This window comes from Zonotrichia leucophrys, chromosome 9, assembly GCF_028769735.1.
Source record: "Zonotrichia leucophrys gambelii isolate GWCS_2022_RI chromosome 9, RI_Zleu_2.0, whole genome shotgun sequence".
Taxonomy (NCBI): Eukaryota; Metazoa; Chordata; class Aves; order Passeriformes; family Passerellidae; genus Zonotrichia; species Zonotrichia leucophrys.
The window spans coordinates 2588598-2601378 of NC_088179.1; the positions used below are offsets into that span (position 1 = coordinate 2588598).

At 50.2% G+C, this 12781-nt stretch overlaps 1 protein-coding gene across 2 annotated transcripts; it reads left to right on the forward strand.

Annotated features, from left to right (window-relative positions):
• The first annotated feature begins 5652 nt into the window (after window positions 1-5652).
• On the forward strand, window positions 5653-8632 carry LOC135451730 (transcription cofactor HES-6-like). Of its 2 annotated transcripts, none has more exons than XM_064721185.1 (4): window positions 5653-6370; window positions 6790-6885; window positions 7034-7112; window positions 7650-8632. In XM_064721185.1, the coding sequence occupies exons 1-4, from the start codon at window positions 6311-6313 to the stop codon at window positions 8069-8071; spliced, it is 657 nt and encodes a 218-aa protein (XP_064577255.1). In that variant the 5' UTR covers window positions 5653-6310; the 3' UTR covers window positions 8072-8632. The 2 variants fall into 2 exon arrangements, with proteins under 2 accessions (XP_064577255.1, XP_064577256.1); XM_064721186.1 differs by having other exon boundaries at window positions 7037-7112.
• Window positions 8633-12781: the final 4149 nt, after the last annotated feature.

Below are 12781 nucleotides of genomic sequence, written 5' to 3' on the forward strand. Positions count from 1 at the left end.
AGCCTGCCTGGGGGTTGTGGTTGCTGAGAAACATCCAGATGTAAACGTTTTGAAGGAGAGCTTTACTCCTTTTAAAACCTCAGCTGGACAAAACCCTCTTTATTGAGAGTGAGTAAAGCCCCTGTAAAGCAGCCTCTCCTTGGGGAGTGTTTGTTCATGGCAGGGCAGGGCTGGAGCCCGAGCCCAGGGAGGGGGCACAGGGTGCAGAGGGTGCCCCATGCTCACACATCAGGGCCAACCACAGCCTGTGCTGGCAGCAGCCGCTGTCCCCTGTCGCAGACGTCTTTTCATGAAAAAATCCTTTCCTCAGGATTTTTCCTCCTGAGAAGCTGACAGGCCTCAGGAACAAAATGTAAACAATGGTTATCTGCTGCTGTGGAATGCAACAGGTGCATCTGTGATTGTTGGTTTGTTTGTAATTAATGGCCAATCACAATCAGCCGGCTCAGACTCTCAGACAGAAGCTTTGTTATCATTTTTTCAGATTCTACTCTTAGCTTAGCTAGTCTTCTGATGAAACCTTTTCTTCTATTCTTATGCTATAGTTTTAATGTAATATATATCATAAAATAATAAATCAAGCCTTCTGAAACATGGAGTCAGATCTACATCTCTTCCCTCATCCTCAGACCCTATGAACACTCTCACAGTCCCCACCTCACCCTGCTCACTGCCAGCCCTGCACTCTGCTCCTCGCTGCCCAGAGCCCACAGCACATGGTGAAAGCAGAGCTGCTGTCAGAAACCAGCCCCAGCAAACCCACAGACACCTGGGAGGGAGGGATGGACTGCAGGACCCTGGAGCAGGACCCCTTTCCCTGCCTCTGACAGCCTCTCTGGCGCTGCTGGGGCCAGGCACCCCACATCCCAATGGAGCTGCAAGCAGTCTGGGACAAACGCAGCCTGGATGATCTCCAGGCTGGAAAAAAGAGGGATCAAACAGTCCTTCTGTGACCCCCACTGCAGACTGAGCAGTGCTCAGGAACCTGCCCAGCTCTCCTCCCACTCTCCCACAGCAAACCCATCCCTGCCAAAGGCTGAGCTGCCTTAACGAGGCCATTCATTAACCAGCCAGGGCCGAGGTTGGGCTTGGGCTTGCCTCAGTACTGCACGAGCCTCCTTGTGAGCCCTGTCAGGGTCTGAGTCGGTGCCCACAGCGTCACCCCAAGCTGCAAGAGGCAGGGGGCACCAGCCTGGGCTGTGCAGCATCCTTCCTGCAACGTGGAGCTCCTCACCCAGCTGAGATGCCTCCTGCTTCCCAGCTGCCATGCAGAAAGGGCTCTGCTGGCAGGAGGAACACAGCTGGCACCCCCAGCAGGCTTTGGGCTCCTTGTCCCCATCTTTGGCCTCCAAAGCAGCAACACAGCTCAACTCACCTGGCTGTCCCCTCCGGCCCTGAGCAGGGAAGAGGAAGAGCTGTCCTGGCACATGGGCAGGAGCAGCTCTGCCCTGCCCAGAACCCAGAGAAAATGGACTGGGCCGGAGATGAAGCAGGCTGAAAATTGCAGGAATTAGAGGAACAATCACAGAGCTCCTCAGCCTTAACATCAACCTGGAATGAATTACTCTCTTATGTGAATTCTCTTGGCTCGGCTTCTTTTTCTCTGGGCTTCTCACTTGTTTCCTACAAAGTGCTTCAACAGAAATATTACTAGCTTTCATGGAAAAAAAAATCTTATTTGAAATTATTTTATCAGTCATAAAGAAGGGGAATGAAAAGTTCTCTCAAAATTTTTGCTTTCATTAAAATAAACTTTTTTTTCCTCTATCAAAGTCAGTTTTACAAGGCTATTTCAACTGGATGTAATCAATAGGATTGGAAGCTTATTATTACTATTAACAACAATTTATTATTATTATTTAATTATTATTTTTATTATTATTGTTGTTGTTATTATATTGGTAGAAGCTGTTAAAATAAACTTTTTTTCCTTATCAAAGTCAGTTTTACAAAGGTGTTTCAACTAGATGTAATCAATAGGATTGGAGGCTTATTATCATTAACAAGACTATATTCATATTCATATTCATATTCATATTCATATTCATATTCATATTCTTGGTAGAAGCTGCTTCTTAAAAGCTTAATCGAAGATGACCCTGCTGTACTATTATTATTATTTATATTATAACTATTATTTTATTGGTAGAAGCTCTTTCTTAAAAGCCTAATCGAAGATGTCCCTGCTGTCCCACAGTCCCTCCTGTCATGCTGCCTTGTCCCGAGTGTGGGACAGCCCTGGCCAGCCCAGGGGTGCCTGCCCTCCATCCCAAAGGTTCCATCCAGCCCAGACGTGCCTGCTCTCCATCCCAAAGGTTCCATCCAGCCCAGACGTGCCTGCTCTCCATCCCGAGGGTTCCATCCAGCCCAGGAGTGCCTTCCCTGCATCCCAAAGGTTCCATCCAGCCCAGGGGTGCCTTCCCTGCATCCCGAGGGTTCCATCCAGCCCAGAGGTGCCTGCCCTCCATCCCAAAGGTTCCATCCAGCCCAGGGGTGCCTGCTCTCCATCCTGAGGGTTCCATCCAGCCCAGAGGTGCCTACCCTTCATCCCAAAGGTTCCATCCTGCCCAGAGGTGCCTGCCCTGCATTCTGAGGGTTCCATCCAGCCCAGAGGTGCCTGCCCTCCATCCAGAGGGGTCCATCCAGCCCAGGGGTGCCTGCTCTCTATCCCGAGGGGTCCATCCAGCCCTCCATCCCTGTGTGGGACAGCCGGGCTGCAGAGCACCTCAGCAATGATGGATCCCTGCCTGCATCTCCATGCTGGATGCCCGGAGGGAGCACAGAGGGCAAGGAAGGGACACTGCTCTTGCAGCCCGGTCAAATTCCCTCGTCCCGTGGCCACCGGCTGCCCCCGAGCCCTCGCTGGGGGCTGCTGCCCATTTCTCTGCTGGTGATTAGATTGTTCACGGCTCCGGGGTTTGTTTGAATGGGCGCCTTTGTTCGGCGGCGCTTTCCCACGTCCCCCGCCCGGCCGGCAGTCGCGTGTCCCGAGGCTCAGCGCAGCCCCGGCCGCCGCTCCTCGAGCAAAGCCCCGCTCCGAGCGGGACATCTGCGCCCGAGGGAACCTGCCAACATCTGCCACACTTTCCCCCTTTTCAACAGCCTTTCTTTCCCTCTTAAATACTGCAGGAACAGATGTTAAAAGTTGTTCTCTTTCTCCGCAGTGTGAAGTGTAGACAAATAGCAAAAAAACAGAGAAAACTCTAAGCAGCACTCACCCCTCTCTCTTTCCTTTTTTTTTTTTTTTTTTTCTTTTTTTGGAAAGCCCAGGAAAAAAGAGAGGCTTTGTTTACAAAGGAGAATCCCCTTTTCAGTGAAACCTGGCAGTGGCACCGCCAAAGGAAAGCGGGAATTCGCAGAAAGCTCCCGTAATGCTCATTAGCATAGGGCTGTTGGGTGCCTGCAATCCCCGGCACAGATGTCAGCCTTGCCCAAAGCCAGGGCAGCTCTCCCGCCCGCACCCCCGCCTCCCAAATAAAGCCTTTTGCCGTGACTGAGAGGTGTAAAATAACTGTTTACAGCCAAAGCTGCTCTGCTTTTGCACCGCGCCGCTGTCTTACAAATGAACCTTGAAATGAGCTCGCCCGCAACAGATGCCCGTGGGCAAGGCAAGGGGCTGCGGTGCTCGGCTGGGCTGGGCACAGGCTGGCACCCGGGGCCACCGTGCTGCCCGTGCCCGGTGTCCCCCGGCCACCAACTCACCTGGGCTCCCAGGAACAGCCCCGGAGCTCAGGCAGCTCGCAGGACACTCAGGGCCACCCCACTGCCCATGGCCTGTCCTGCCGGCCCGCTGTCCCCTGGCCACCAACTCACCTGGGAGGGAAAGGAACAGCCCGGGGAACAGCCCCGGAGCTGGAGCAGCTCGCAGCACAAAGGGAGCAGGAGGGTGGGCGAGACAGGGCCAAGGGAGGGAGAGAGGCTGAGGAAGGAGGTGCTGCCATCACAGACACTGAGAGAGCTGTCCTGGTGGCACTGTCCTGGCCAGCCTCCATGCCACCAACATGGGGCACACACTGCACCCTGCAGCAGTGCCACTAGGTTTGGGACATGCTTTTCAGAGCTTTGGGTAATTCTGGATTTGCTGACCCCCCTGCTGTGCTCAGCTGGGCCAGATCACCTCAGCTCCTCCCCGCTGCCCTCTGCACAAGGTGGAGGGAGATGGGCAGGCACCACCAGCCTGGGCACAAAACACAGAGTGAGCTCTGTGCCCCCAGCCCAGCCCTGGCTGCTCCAGGCCGAGCTGCTGCAATCATGTGGCCTCAGCTACACCTTTTACAAATAACAGCAACAATCCATTTCCTTGGACTGGAAAAAGCTTGGAAAACCAAAGGAGTCTTCACAGGTGAGGAGCCTGGGCTGGCTGATGTGGGGCATCCTGCACGGGGTGGTGGGATCTCCTTTGCTGTCTCTGAAGACAACACCCCAGAGATAAGGATCCCACCCCTTTACCTGGCACAAAGGATAAGTCGTGAACCTTCCCCTCCCAACCCTCCTCTCCCAGCACAGCCACCACCCCAGCTCGTCCCAGGCCATTGCAAAGTAGGGTGCTTATAAAAGCAAGGAACTGCACCCCAGCTCTGCATGTGACTGCCAAACAGCCTCTGCCTGCCAGTTCCCATGGCTGGGGACGTGTTTGGGTGCTGAGGCCAGGCAGCAGGGCGTGCAGACATGCTGCGGGTATGTTTGCATTGACACTCTCACACCCACACGGCGCTTGAGCAAGGAGCAGCGTGATGTCCTCGCTGCTGTCACTGGGGAATGTCCCCACCCAGGGCTGGAGGGACACAGGGCTCTGCAGTCACACACCATCTACCTCACAGACATGTTTCTGTAAAACCCTTGTGGAGTGTTCTGTTCCTGTGGCTGTATTAAACACCTGGGAACTTCCAGCCAAAGCAAACCTATGTGTAGCCTGCATTGTAGAATACTGCTCTAATTTTTTATTTATTTATTTCAATAAAATACTTCTTTTTCCCAGGAGCTGGGAAATCCCCCCAGTGCATTGGAAGTGCCTGCAGTGCTTCTGAACCGCTGCAGCTGCTTCCTCTCCACTTCAATAAGGTGACACATTCGACACCAATCCACAGGGCTTCACCTGTGGGACCCAACAGGACACTGCCAAACCCTGCTCATCAGCAGAGCAGCTTCAGAAAGCAAATGCAACGTCATGAAAATGCCTTCATACTCTCCCCCAAGCCAGGCAGAAGTGAGGAAGTATAAAAGTGCGTTCTCACCCCACACCAGGCCTCCTCAAAAGGCCCCTCATGCCCTGCCCCAGCATTCCAGAGCAGCAAACAGACAAACCCCCTTCCTCACAAAGCCACCCAAGCCTCGCAAAAGGGGGTAAAAACCCAAAAAAGTAAAGGTTCCACAGGACTAGCTCAGCTCTAGGTCTGTTAGTTTCTAAAGCTTCCACAGGACTAACTCAGCTCTAGGTTTGTTAGTACCTTCAATACCCTGTACATTTAATATTAAATTCTGCAGAGCAGCCAAAAACTAGAGTAATTACATATTACCTACACCCACCCAGGTGCAACAGATAATTCAGGTTCCCAGGAGGTAAATAAAGTTCCCATGTTTTCCCTAGAGGATTTCTGAGGATTTCTGTGATGGAAACAACCTTCCTTCGGGTGTCTGCTGTCAACAGTTTTTAATCGATCATCGTTTCCTTGTAACAATAATCCCTGGGAGCAGCAACTCCTAGCTGAAGCACTCTATTCTTAAATTAAGAACCTGTTACAATGATGTGAAACGACTGGGGTCAGCTTAGCAGGTAAAAACAGGCCTGGCTTCAAGGAGATAGAGGAGAAAACGATGAGTGGAAGGCATTTTCCCAGGTGTAATTCAACCGCTTCCCGGCCATTGTGTCCCTCCCTGGGAATCTGTGCGAATTGAACGAGGAGCCGTGCAAGCTGCTCCGAGCGCGCCCATTTTCCTGCCCTTCTTCCCGAACAAAGGATCCCTCCAAAGCCCAGCGTCGGAGGCCGGACATCTGTCGCCGTTTGGGGGGGCCGCCGTGGTCATTGAAAAGAAGCAGTGACCTGTCAGCTTTGATTGATGGCCACAAACCTCCGGGCTCGACCCCTCGTGTGGGAAAAGAAGTCCCGCCAAGGAAAGTTGCCTTTCAGATGCTAATTTGGGGTTATAAATACAGCCGAGGAGCAGCGGAGCAGCAAAGAGCCCAGCTGGAAGGGGAGCGAGCCACTGCCCCAGCGCCTCCTTCCCTTCCCTTCCTATCCTATTCCATCCCATCCCATTCCATCCCATCCCTTCCCATCCCATCCCGTCCTGCCAAGCTCCCTGTCCCAGGATGACAGCCACGGCCACCACGGGCACGCACAAGGTGGCCAGCACCAAGGAGGAGAGGAAGGTGAGTGTCCCTGAGCTGGGCATGTCAATGAAGGGTGCCAGCCACTCAGGGAGCGCTTTAGATTTAGAGCGATGCTTTTGCTTTTACTGATAACAGCTTTTGCTGTCACAAACGCTTTTTCTCCTCTTGGAAAAATGTTTTTTCTCTGATTTTAACTCATGTGGGTGTTTTTCTGCTTCCTTTCTATGCCTCCTCTTTGTTTTTGAGTTTCTGTGTTTGAAAGGATTGGAAGTAGGAGAAGGGAGAGGTGATGCCACCTCAGGGATGGGCACAGGCTCCATGCACACCTTGTCCCTGCTGAGCTGTGTCACCCTGCGCTGGCTTCACACAGGGAAGGGATCTCTGGCCTTGCTGGACTGCAGCAGGGAGAGGAAATGAAAATATCAACTGAGATCTTTCCTGCTCCTTTTCTTTGCCAGTTAAGGAAACCCCTCATAGAGCGGAAGCGAAGGGAAAGGATTAATAACTGCTTGGACCAGCTGAAGGAGACTGTTGTGGGTGCATTTCACCTGGATGTAAGTGCTCATTTTATGCTGCTTTTTGTCCTTCTGCTGGTGGGGAATTGGTTTGTGGGGGGAAGAAGGGAAATGCATCATCTTTAGAGAAACTGGGCATGGTGCAAACCCTTCTCTGCCTCTAACTGCTGCGTTCTTTCCCTATCAGCAGTCTAAACTGGAAAAAGCAGACATCCTGGAAATGACAGTGAAGCACCTCCAGAACATCCAGAGCAGCAAGATGCTGGGTGAGTGCTGGGTCCCTCACCCTGTGCCAGCAGGTCTGATGCCCTGGCAGCCTGGCACAAGCCCCTTTTAGACCGCCCAGGCCCAGCCTGCTGCCGGGCTTTGCCTTTCTCCACTAGATGGGGAGATGGAGCCGGGCACTGCTGGATCCACGGAAGGCGTTTTTCCTTCCCTTCCTGAGCCGATTTCTGCTTTTTGGTGCAGTTTTGCCTCGGCGCCGGGCAGCGGGGCACAGGGATCACCTTTTCCCCGCACACAAAGCATCTCTAAAGCGCAGGGATGCTCGGACAGGTCTCTAGGTGACTCTGCCCTGCTCACCCTACAGGGCACAGGGCTCAGGGCTCAACTTTTCCCCGCACACAAAGCATCTCTAAAGCCAGAGGTGCTCGGGCAGGTCTCCAGGTTACCCTGCCCCGCTCACCCTGCAGGGCACAGGGCTCACCTTTTCCCCGCACACAAAGCATCTCTAAAGCGCAGGGATGCTTCAGACACCACCTGGTGACCCTGCCCCGCTCACCCTCTGTGTCTGTCCCGCACAGCCGACTCCAAGGTGGGGCTGGAGGCGCAGCAGAGGTACAGCACCGGCTACATCCAGTGCATGCACGAGGTGCACAACCTGCTGCTCACCTGCGAGTGGATGGACAAGAGCCTGGGGGCGCGGCTGCTGAACCACCTGCTCAAATCGCTGCCCCGCTCGGGGGATGAGCCCGGCAAGGCAGCGCTCCGCTCCTGCAGCCCGGCTCTGCAGCCACTCCAGACACACAAAAATGCCCCGAGCCCCAAGGGCCGAGGCACAAACCCGGCGGAGAACAAGCAGGCTGCCAAAAATCCCCTCCAGCTGCCCTCGCTGCCGCTCTGCAACCAGGCTGATGCTGCGCCTCCTCCCAGACAGGTTCTGCAGCCAAATTTTTCCCATAACAACCCCAGAATGGGGTCATTAGATATGTGGAGACCGTGGTAAAGTGTGCTTTTCATTTTTGTCCTAACCTTAGACACTCTTTACGTATGTATCTTATAGATATGTTGCTTTAAAACACTTGTGGAGCAAATCTGTTCCTGTAGGTGTACTAAAGACCTGGGTACTTCAAACGGAAGTAAACCTATGTGTAGCCTGCATTGTAGAAGGCTGCTATTATTTCTTATTTATTTAATACATCTAAATTATTGTCTAGAATCCTCTCGTGCTCTTTAGTGTATAATAATGATATAGTTTTCTTGTCTTACATTCTAAAATAATTAACTTTCTATTAATAAAAATACAAGGCAATAAGCAACAAACCTCTCTGGAATCAAATTTACCTTCAGATCTCACATAAGCCATTGAGATCCCTTTGTTGGATAAAAGGGTAAGCAACTGGTGTCTTCTGCTTTGTATTTTTAATATCATCCCTGTGCCATGTAGGATATTCCAGTGTTGAGTCCTGTAAAAATGCTGCAATTATTAGGAGGAAAAAACAAAAAAAAAGAGAAAAAGGGAGAGACTTGGTCTGGACTTTTTAGAAATGCTCTGTGGGTTGCTCACTCAGGCTCTGCTGTTCTCAGCCTGCTCTAGAGCTTATGAGTACATGTGTGTGTGTATATATATATATATATACATATGTTATATATATATATGTTACATATAGTTATATTTAGGGAATTTTTTTGTTTCCATAACTAAAAGTTCTAAATAAGCCTTCTGAAGATAACGACTGACATTTCTCTCAGCCTTGTCCTGTGTGCTCTGAATAAAGTGTGTTTGAGGAGCATCTGCTTTGATTTGCTTCTTTCACAAACAGTTTTCCCTGGATGCAGTTGGAGGGCTGGTTTGGGGGCTGCCCCCGACACTTTGTAGGAAAGCAACGTTCACCACACACACAGACAGCCCTGCCTGCATCACAGGGACACTTAATAATTTATGAAGGAAATAGGGAGCTGGGTTTATCAGGCTGGATTAATGCTTTAGCTTTACTGATAACTGAGTCACTAAGATCATCTAGAGAGCAGAAGGTGAAATTCCCTGCAAACTGGACAGAGGAGATTGGGACAAATCTACTCACTTGCTGGCAACATTTGGTGCCCGTTTTTCATCTCAGAGGCAGTTAGAAGCTGCTCACAGCAGAAATAAAAGAGCAGGGAGCTCTTAAACAAACACGGAGCATACTAATGAACGGCCCCGCAGTTCAGGGGCTCATTATGCAGGAGATCTATTGGGTGAGGTGCTGAAGGAGTGAAACCGGCACCTCCGGGTTTAGCATCTTTTCCTGGGAAGCTTTTCCTTTTATCCAGCCGTTAGGAGCAGTGGCATGAGGGTGGCAGCAGAAACAACTGGCCCACACCTGGCTGGAGGGAGGTAAGGCAGGTCAGACATCAGGTGAAGACACAGAATTGCACAGATCCAGAACTGCACAAACATCAACCTCAGCTTCCACCCTCTGCCTGAAAATGAAGATTCCCCCTTTCCTGATGGGGCCCTTTGGAGTGATCACTAATGTGAAAAATGCACATCATCATCATCCTCATCCTGATCCCACTGCGAAGTCCAGGGGAGGTGGGGCCAACCCAAGCACACAGAATGGTCATGGGTAGAGAAACCAACCAGGCAAAGAAAACTGCAGAATCCTGGCAGAGAAAAGGCATTAAAAATCTTCCCAGCTTACTGTCACAAATACAGGGAGGTTCAGATAAAAACCCATGCCATGAGAGCCTGTCACAGACATATTTTGTGAAAATCCTTTCCTTAGGATTTTTCCTCCTGAGAAGCTGAGAGGACTCAGGAACAAAATGTAAACAAGGATTATCTGCTGCTATGGAATGCAATAGGTAGATCTTTGATTGGCCCATGTTGGATGTTTATAATTAATGGCCAATCACAGTCAGCTGGCTCAGACAGAGTCCGAGACAGCTGCCTTTGTTACCATTCTTTCCTTTCTATTCTTAACTTAGCTGGCCTTCTAATGAAATCCTTTCTTCTATTCTTTCAGTATAATTTTAATGTAATATATATCATAAAATAATAAATCAAGCCTTCTGAAACATGGAATCAGATCCCTGTCTCTTCCCTCATCCAAGAACCTCTGTGAACACTGTCATACTCCTGAACTTCTAGAAGGTGTCACCAATGCATCTCATGGCACTCCTGGCCACCTCCTTGCTATGCTGGGACAGACTCTGATGAAAATATTTTACTTCAGTTTGACAGCATCATCTTAAAAACATACATTCTTCTAAAAGCTGTAAATCCCCAGGGACTATAATTATTAGCTATGGTTACTGTGCTGAAAGGAGATCAGCAGGAAATATCTATTTCCCACTATCTCTGCTTGTTTATTTTGTGTCTTTGAAAATGCTTTGTGGTTAGTGAGTTTTATTGTTTCCTGTTTCTAATCAGTAAGGGCTTTTTTCTCTTGTGGGTGTGGAGGGAAGGGTCACATCACAGCTGGTGAGAGAGTTTTAAAAATAGGAAAGTGAGACTGCAATACTTGGCCAACAATCTCCAGCAACACTTTTAGTACAAGGCACTCATTTTTCATTGCCTTCATTTCAAACCAAGGGTGACTTTTTTATGACCTCCTTGTCCTCTATCCAACCAGTACTGCAGGAATCCATTGTAGTCACCAGTAAAAAAAAAAAAAAAAAAAAAAAGATGTTTCTTCAGAAAGAAAGCAGAGGATTACTCACAGCACTTCAAACACACGAATTGCAGCTTCTAATTACATTGGACAAAGGAACTCCATACTTACTTCAAACCCATCAGGTTTCGCCAAAGCCAGGACTGTACAAGAGCAATAACACTTTGCTCTTCATTATGATCACCTCTCCACTGACAACCCAAAAATGCATTTCCAGCTGCTCCCACCTTGTCCCCAGGAGAAGGAAGGGAGCAGCTCCAGCTGTGCAGTGCAGAGTGGAGAGCACCAAAGGGCTGGGAACACAAACCCTGAGGGAGCTGGGGGTGCTCAGCCCAGAGAAAAGGAGACTCAGGGCTGCCCCCATCGCTCTGCACAGCTCCTGAAAGGGGCCTGTGCTCAGCTGGGGCTGGGCTCTGTCTGCAGCAGCACTGACACAGCCAGAGCACACAGCCTCAAGCTGTGCCACGGGAAATGCAGGCTGGATATTGGGGAAAAGCTTTCACAGAAAGAGTGATAAAGTTGTGGAATGGCTGCTCAGGGAAGTGGTGCGGTCCCCATCCCTGGGTGTGTTTAACAAAGCCTGGATGTGGCACTGGGTGCCAGGGGTGAGTTGAGCTGTTGGGGCTGGGTGGGACTCGATGATCTTGAAGGTCTCTTCCAACCTGGTCATTCTGTGATTCTGTGAATTCTGTCCTTGGCAGCTGTTGGTGGAAGCTGCCCCTCACTCACACAGGCTCTGCCCAGGCAGATGTTCCAGTCACATCTGCAGCAGTGGCTGTGACCCTGCCCTGCCAGGGCACAGCCCAGGATGGATCCCCAGCACCTTCCAGGCTGCACCCCATTCCAGCTGGGACTTGTCGCAGACATCTTACATGAGAAATCTTTTCCTTAGGATTTTTCCTGCTGAGAAGCTGGGAGGCCTCAGGAACAAAATGTAAACAATGGTTATCTGCTGCTGTGGAATGCAACAGGTGCATCTGGGATTGGTCTCATGTGGTTGTTTCTGATTAATGGCCAATCACAGTCAGCTGGCTTGGACAGAGAGTCTGGGACACAAGCACCTTTGTTATCATTCTTTCCTATTCTATTCTTAGCTAGCCTTCTGAGGAAATCCTTTCTTCTATTCTTTTAGTATAGTTTTAATGTAATATATATCATAAAATAATAAATCAAACCTTCTGAAACATGGAGTCAACATTCTCGTCTCTTCCCTCATCCTCAGACCCCTGTGAACACGGTCACAGGGACTGCAGTCCCAAGGCACATACAGGGTTTGGAGGCACAGACACCTCATGTGCAGGCTGAAAATAGCCAGCACCAGCTCCCAGAGCAGATTCCTGGGCTCAGGCATGGCCAGACAGACCTGTTTGGATGCAGCACATCCCCCCAGCACAGGCAGGGCTGGGACACAGCAGAGCTGGGCTTTGTCCCCTGCCAAAGTGCTGTTCCAGGCATGTGTTTGTGAAGGGAGAATTAAAAAGCAGAGATTAGTTGCTGTGTACACAGGGATGTGAGGAAGGCTGGACCCGAGCCTCTGGACCCTCACATGCCTTCAGTACAAAGCAATTACTGATTTTTATAGCAACATAAGCCCAGGTGTGTGACGGTGTTCACAGGGGTCTGATGTTGAGGGAAGAGACGAGGATCTGACTCCATGTTTCAGAAGGCTTGATTTATTATTTTATGATATATATTACATTAAAACTATACTAAAAGAATGGAAGAAAAGGTTCTCCTCAGAAGGCTAGCTAAGAATAGCAAAATAAAGAACGATAACAAAGGTTTGTGTCTCAGATTCTCTGTCCGAGCCAGCTGACTGTGATTGGCCATTAATTAGAAACAACCACATGAGACCAATCACAGATGCACCTGTTGCATTCCACAGCAGCAGATAACCATTGTTTGCATTTTGTTCCTGAGGCCTCCCAGCTTCTCAGGAGAAAAAATCCTAAGGAAAGGATTTTTCATAAAAAGATGTCTGTGACACAGGTGGACAGAACACCCACATACACAACAGTCCCCTTCATGGAAACTTCACTCCCAGACCTGCTCTCATGCAA

What these genes read in the sequence shown, in the direction of transcription:
- LOC135451730 (XM_064721185.1), top strand. Translation starts at nt 6,311, where the DNA reads ATGACAGCCACGGCCACCACGGGCACGCACAAGGTGGCCAGCACCAAG. An exon ending in GCACCAAGGAGGAGAGGAAG is followed by an intron (nt 6,371 to 6,789) that starts GTGAGTGTCCCT and finishes TTTCTTTGCCAG; the next exon opens with TTAAGGAAACCCCTCATAGA. An exon ending in TGGGTGCATTTCACCTGGAT is followed by an intron (nt 6,886 to 7,033) that starts GTAAGTGCTCAT and finishes TTTCCCTATCAG; the next exon opens with CAGTCTAAACTGGAAAAAGC.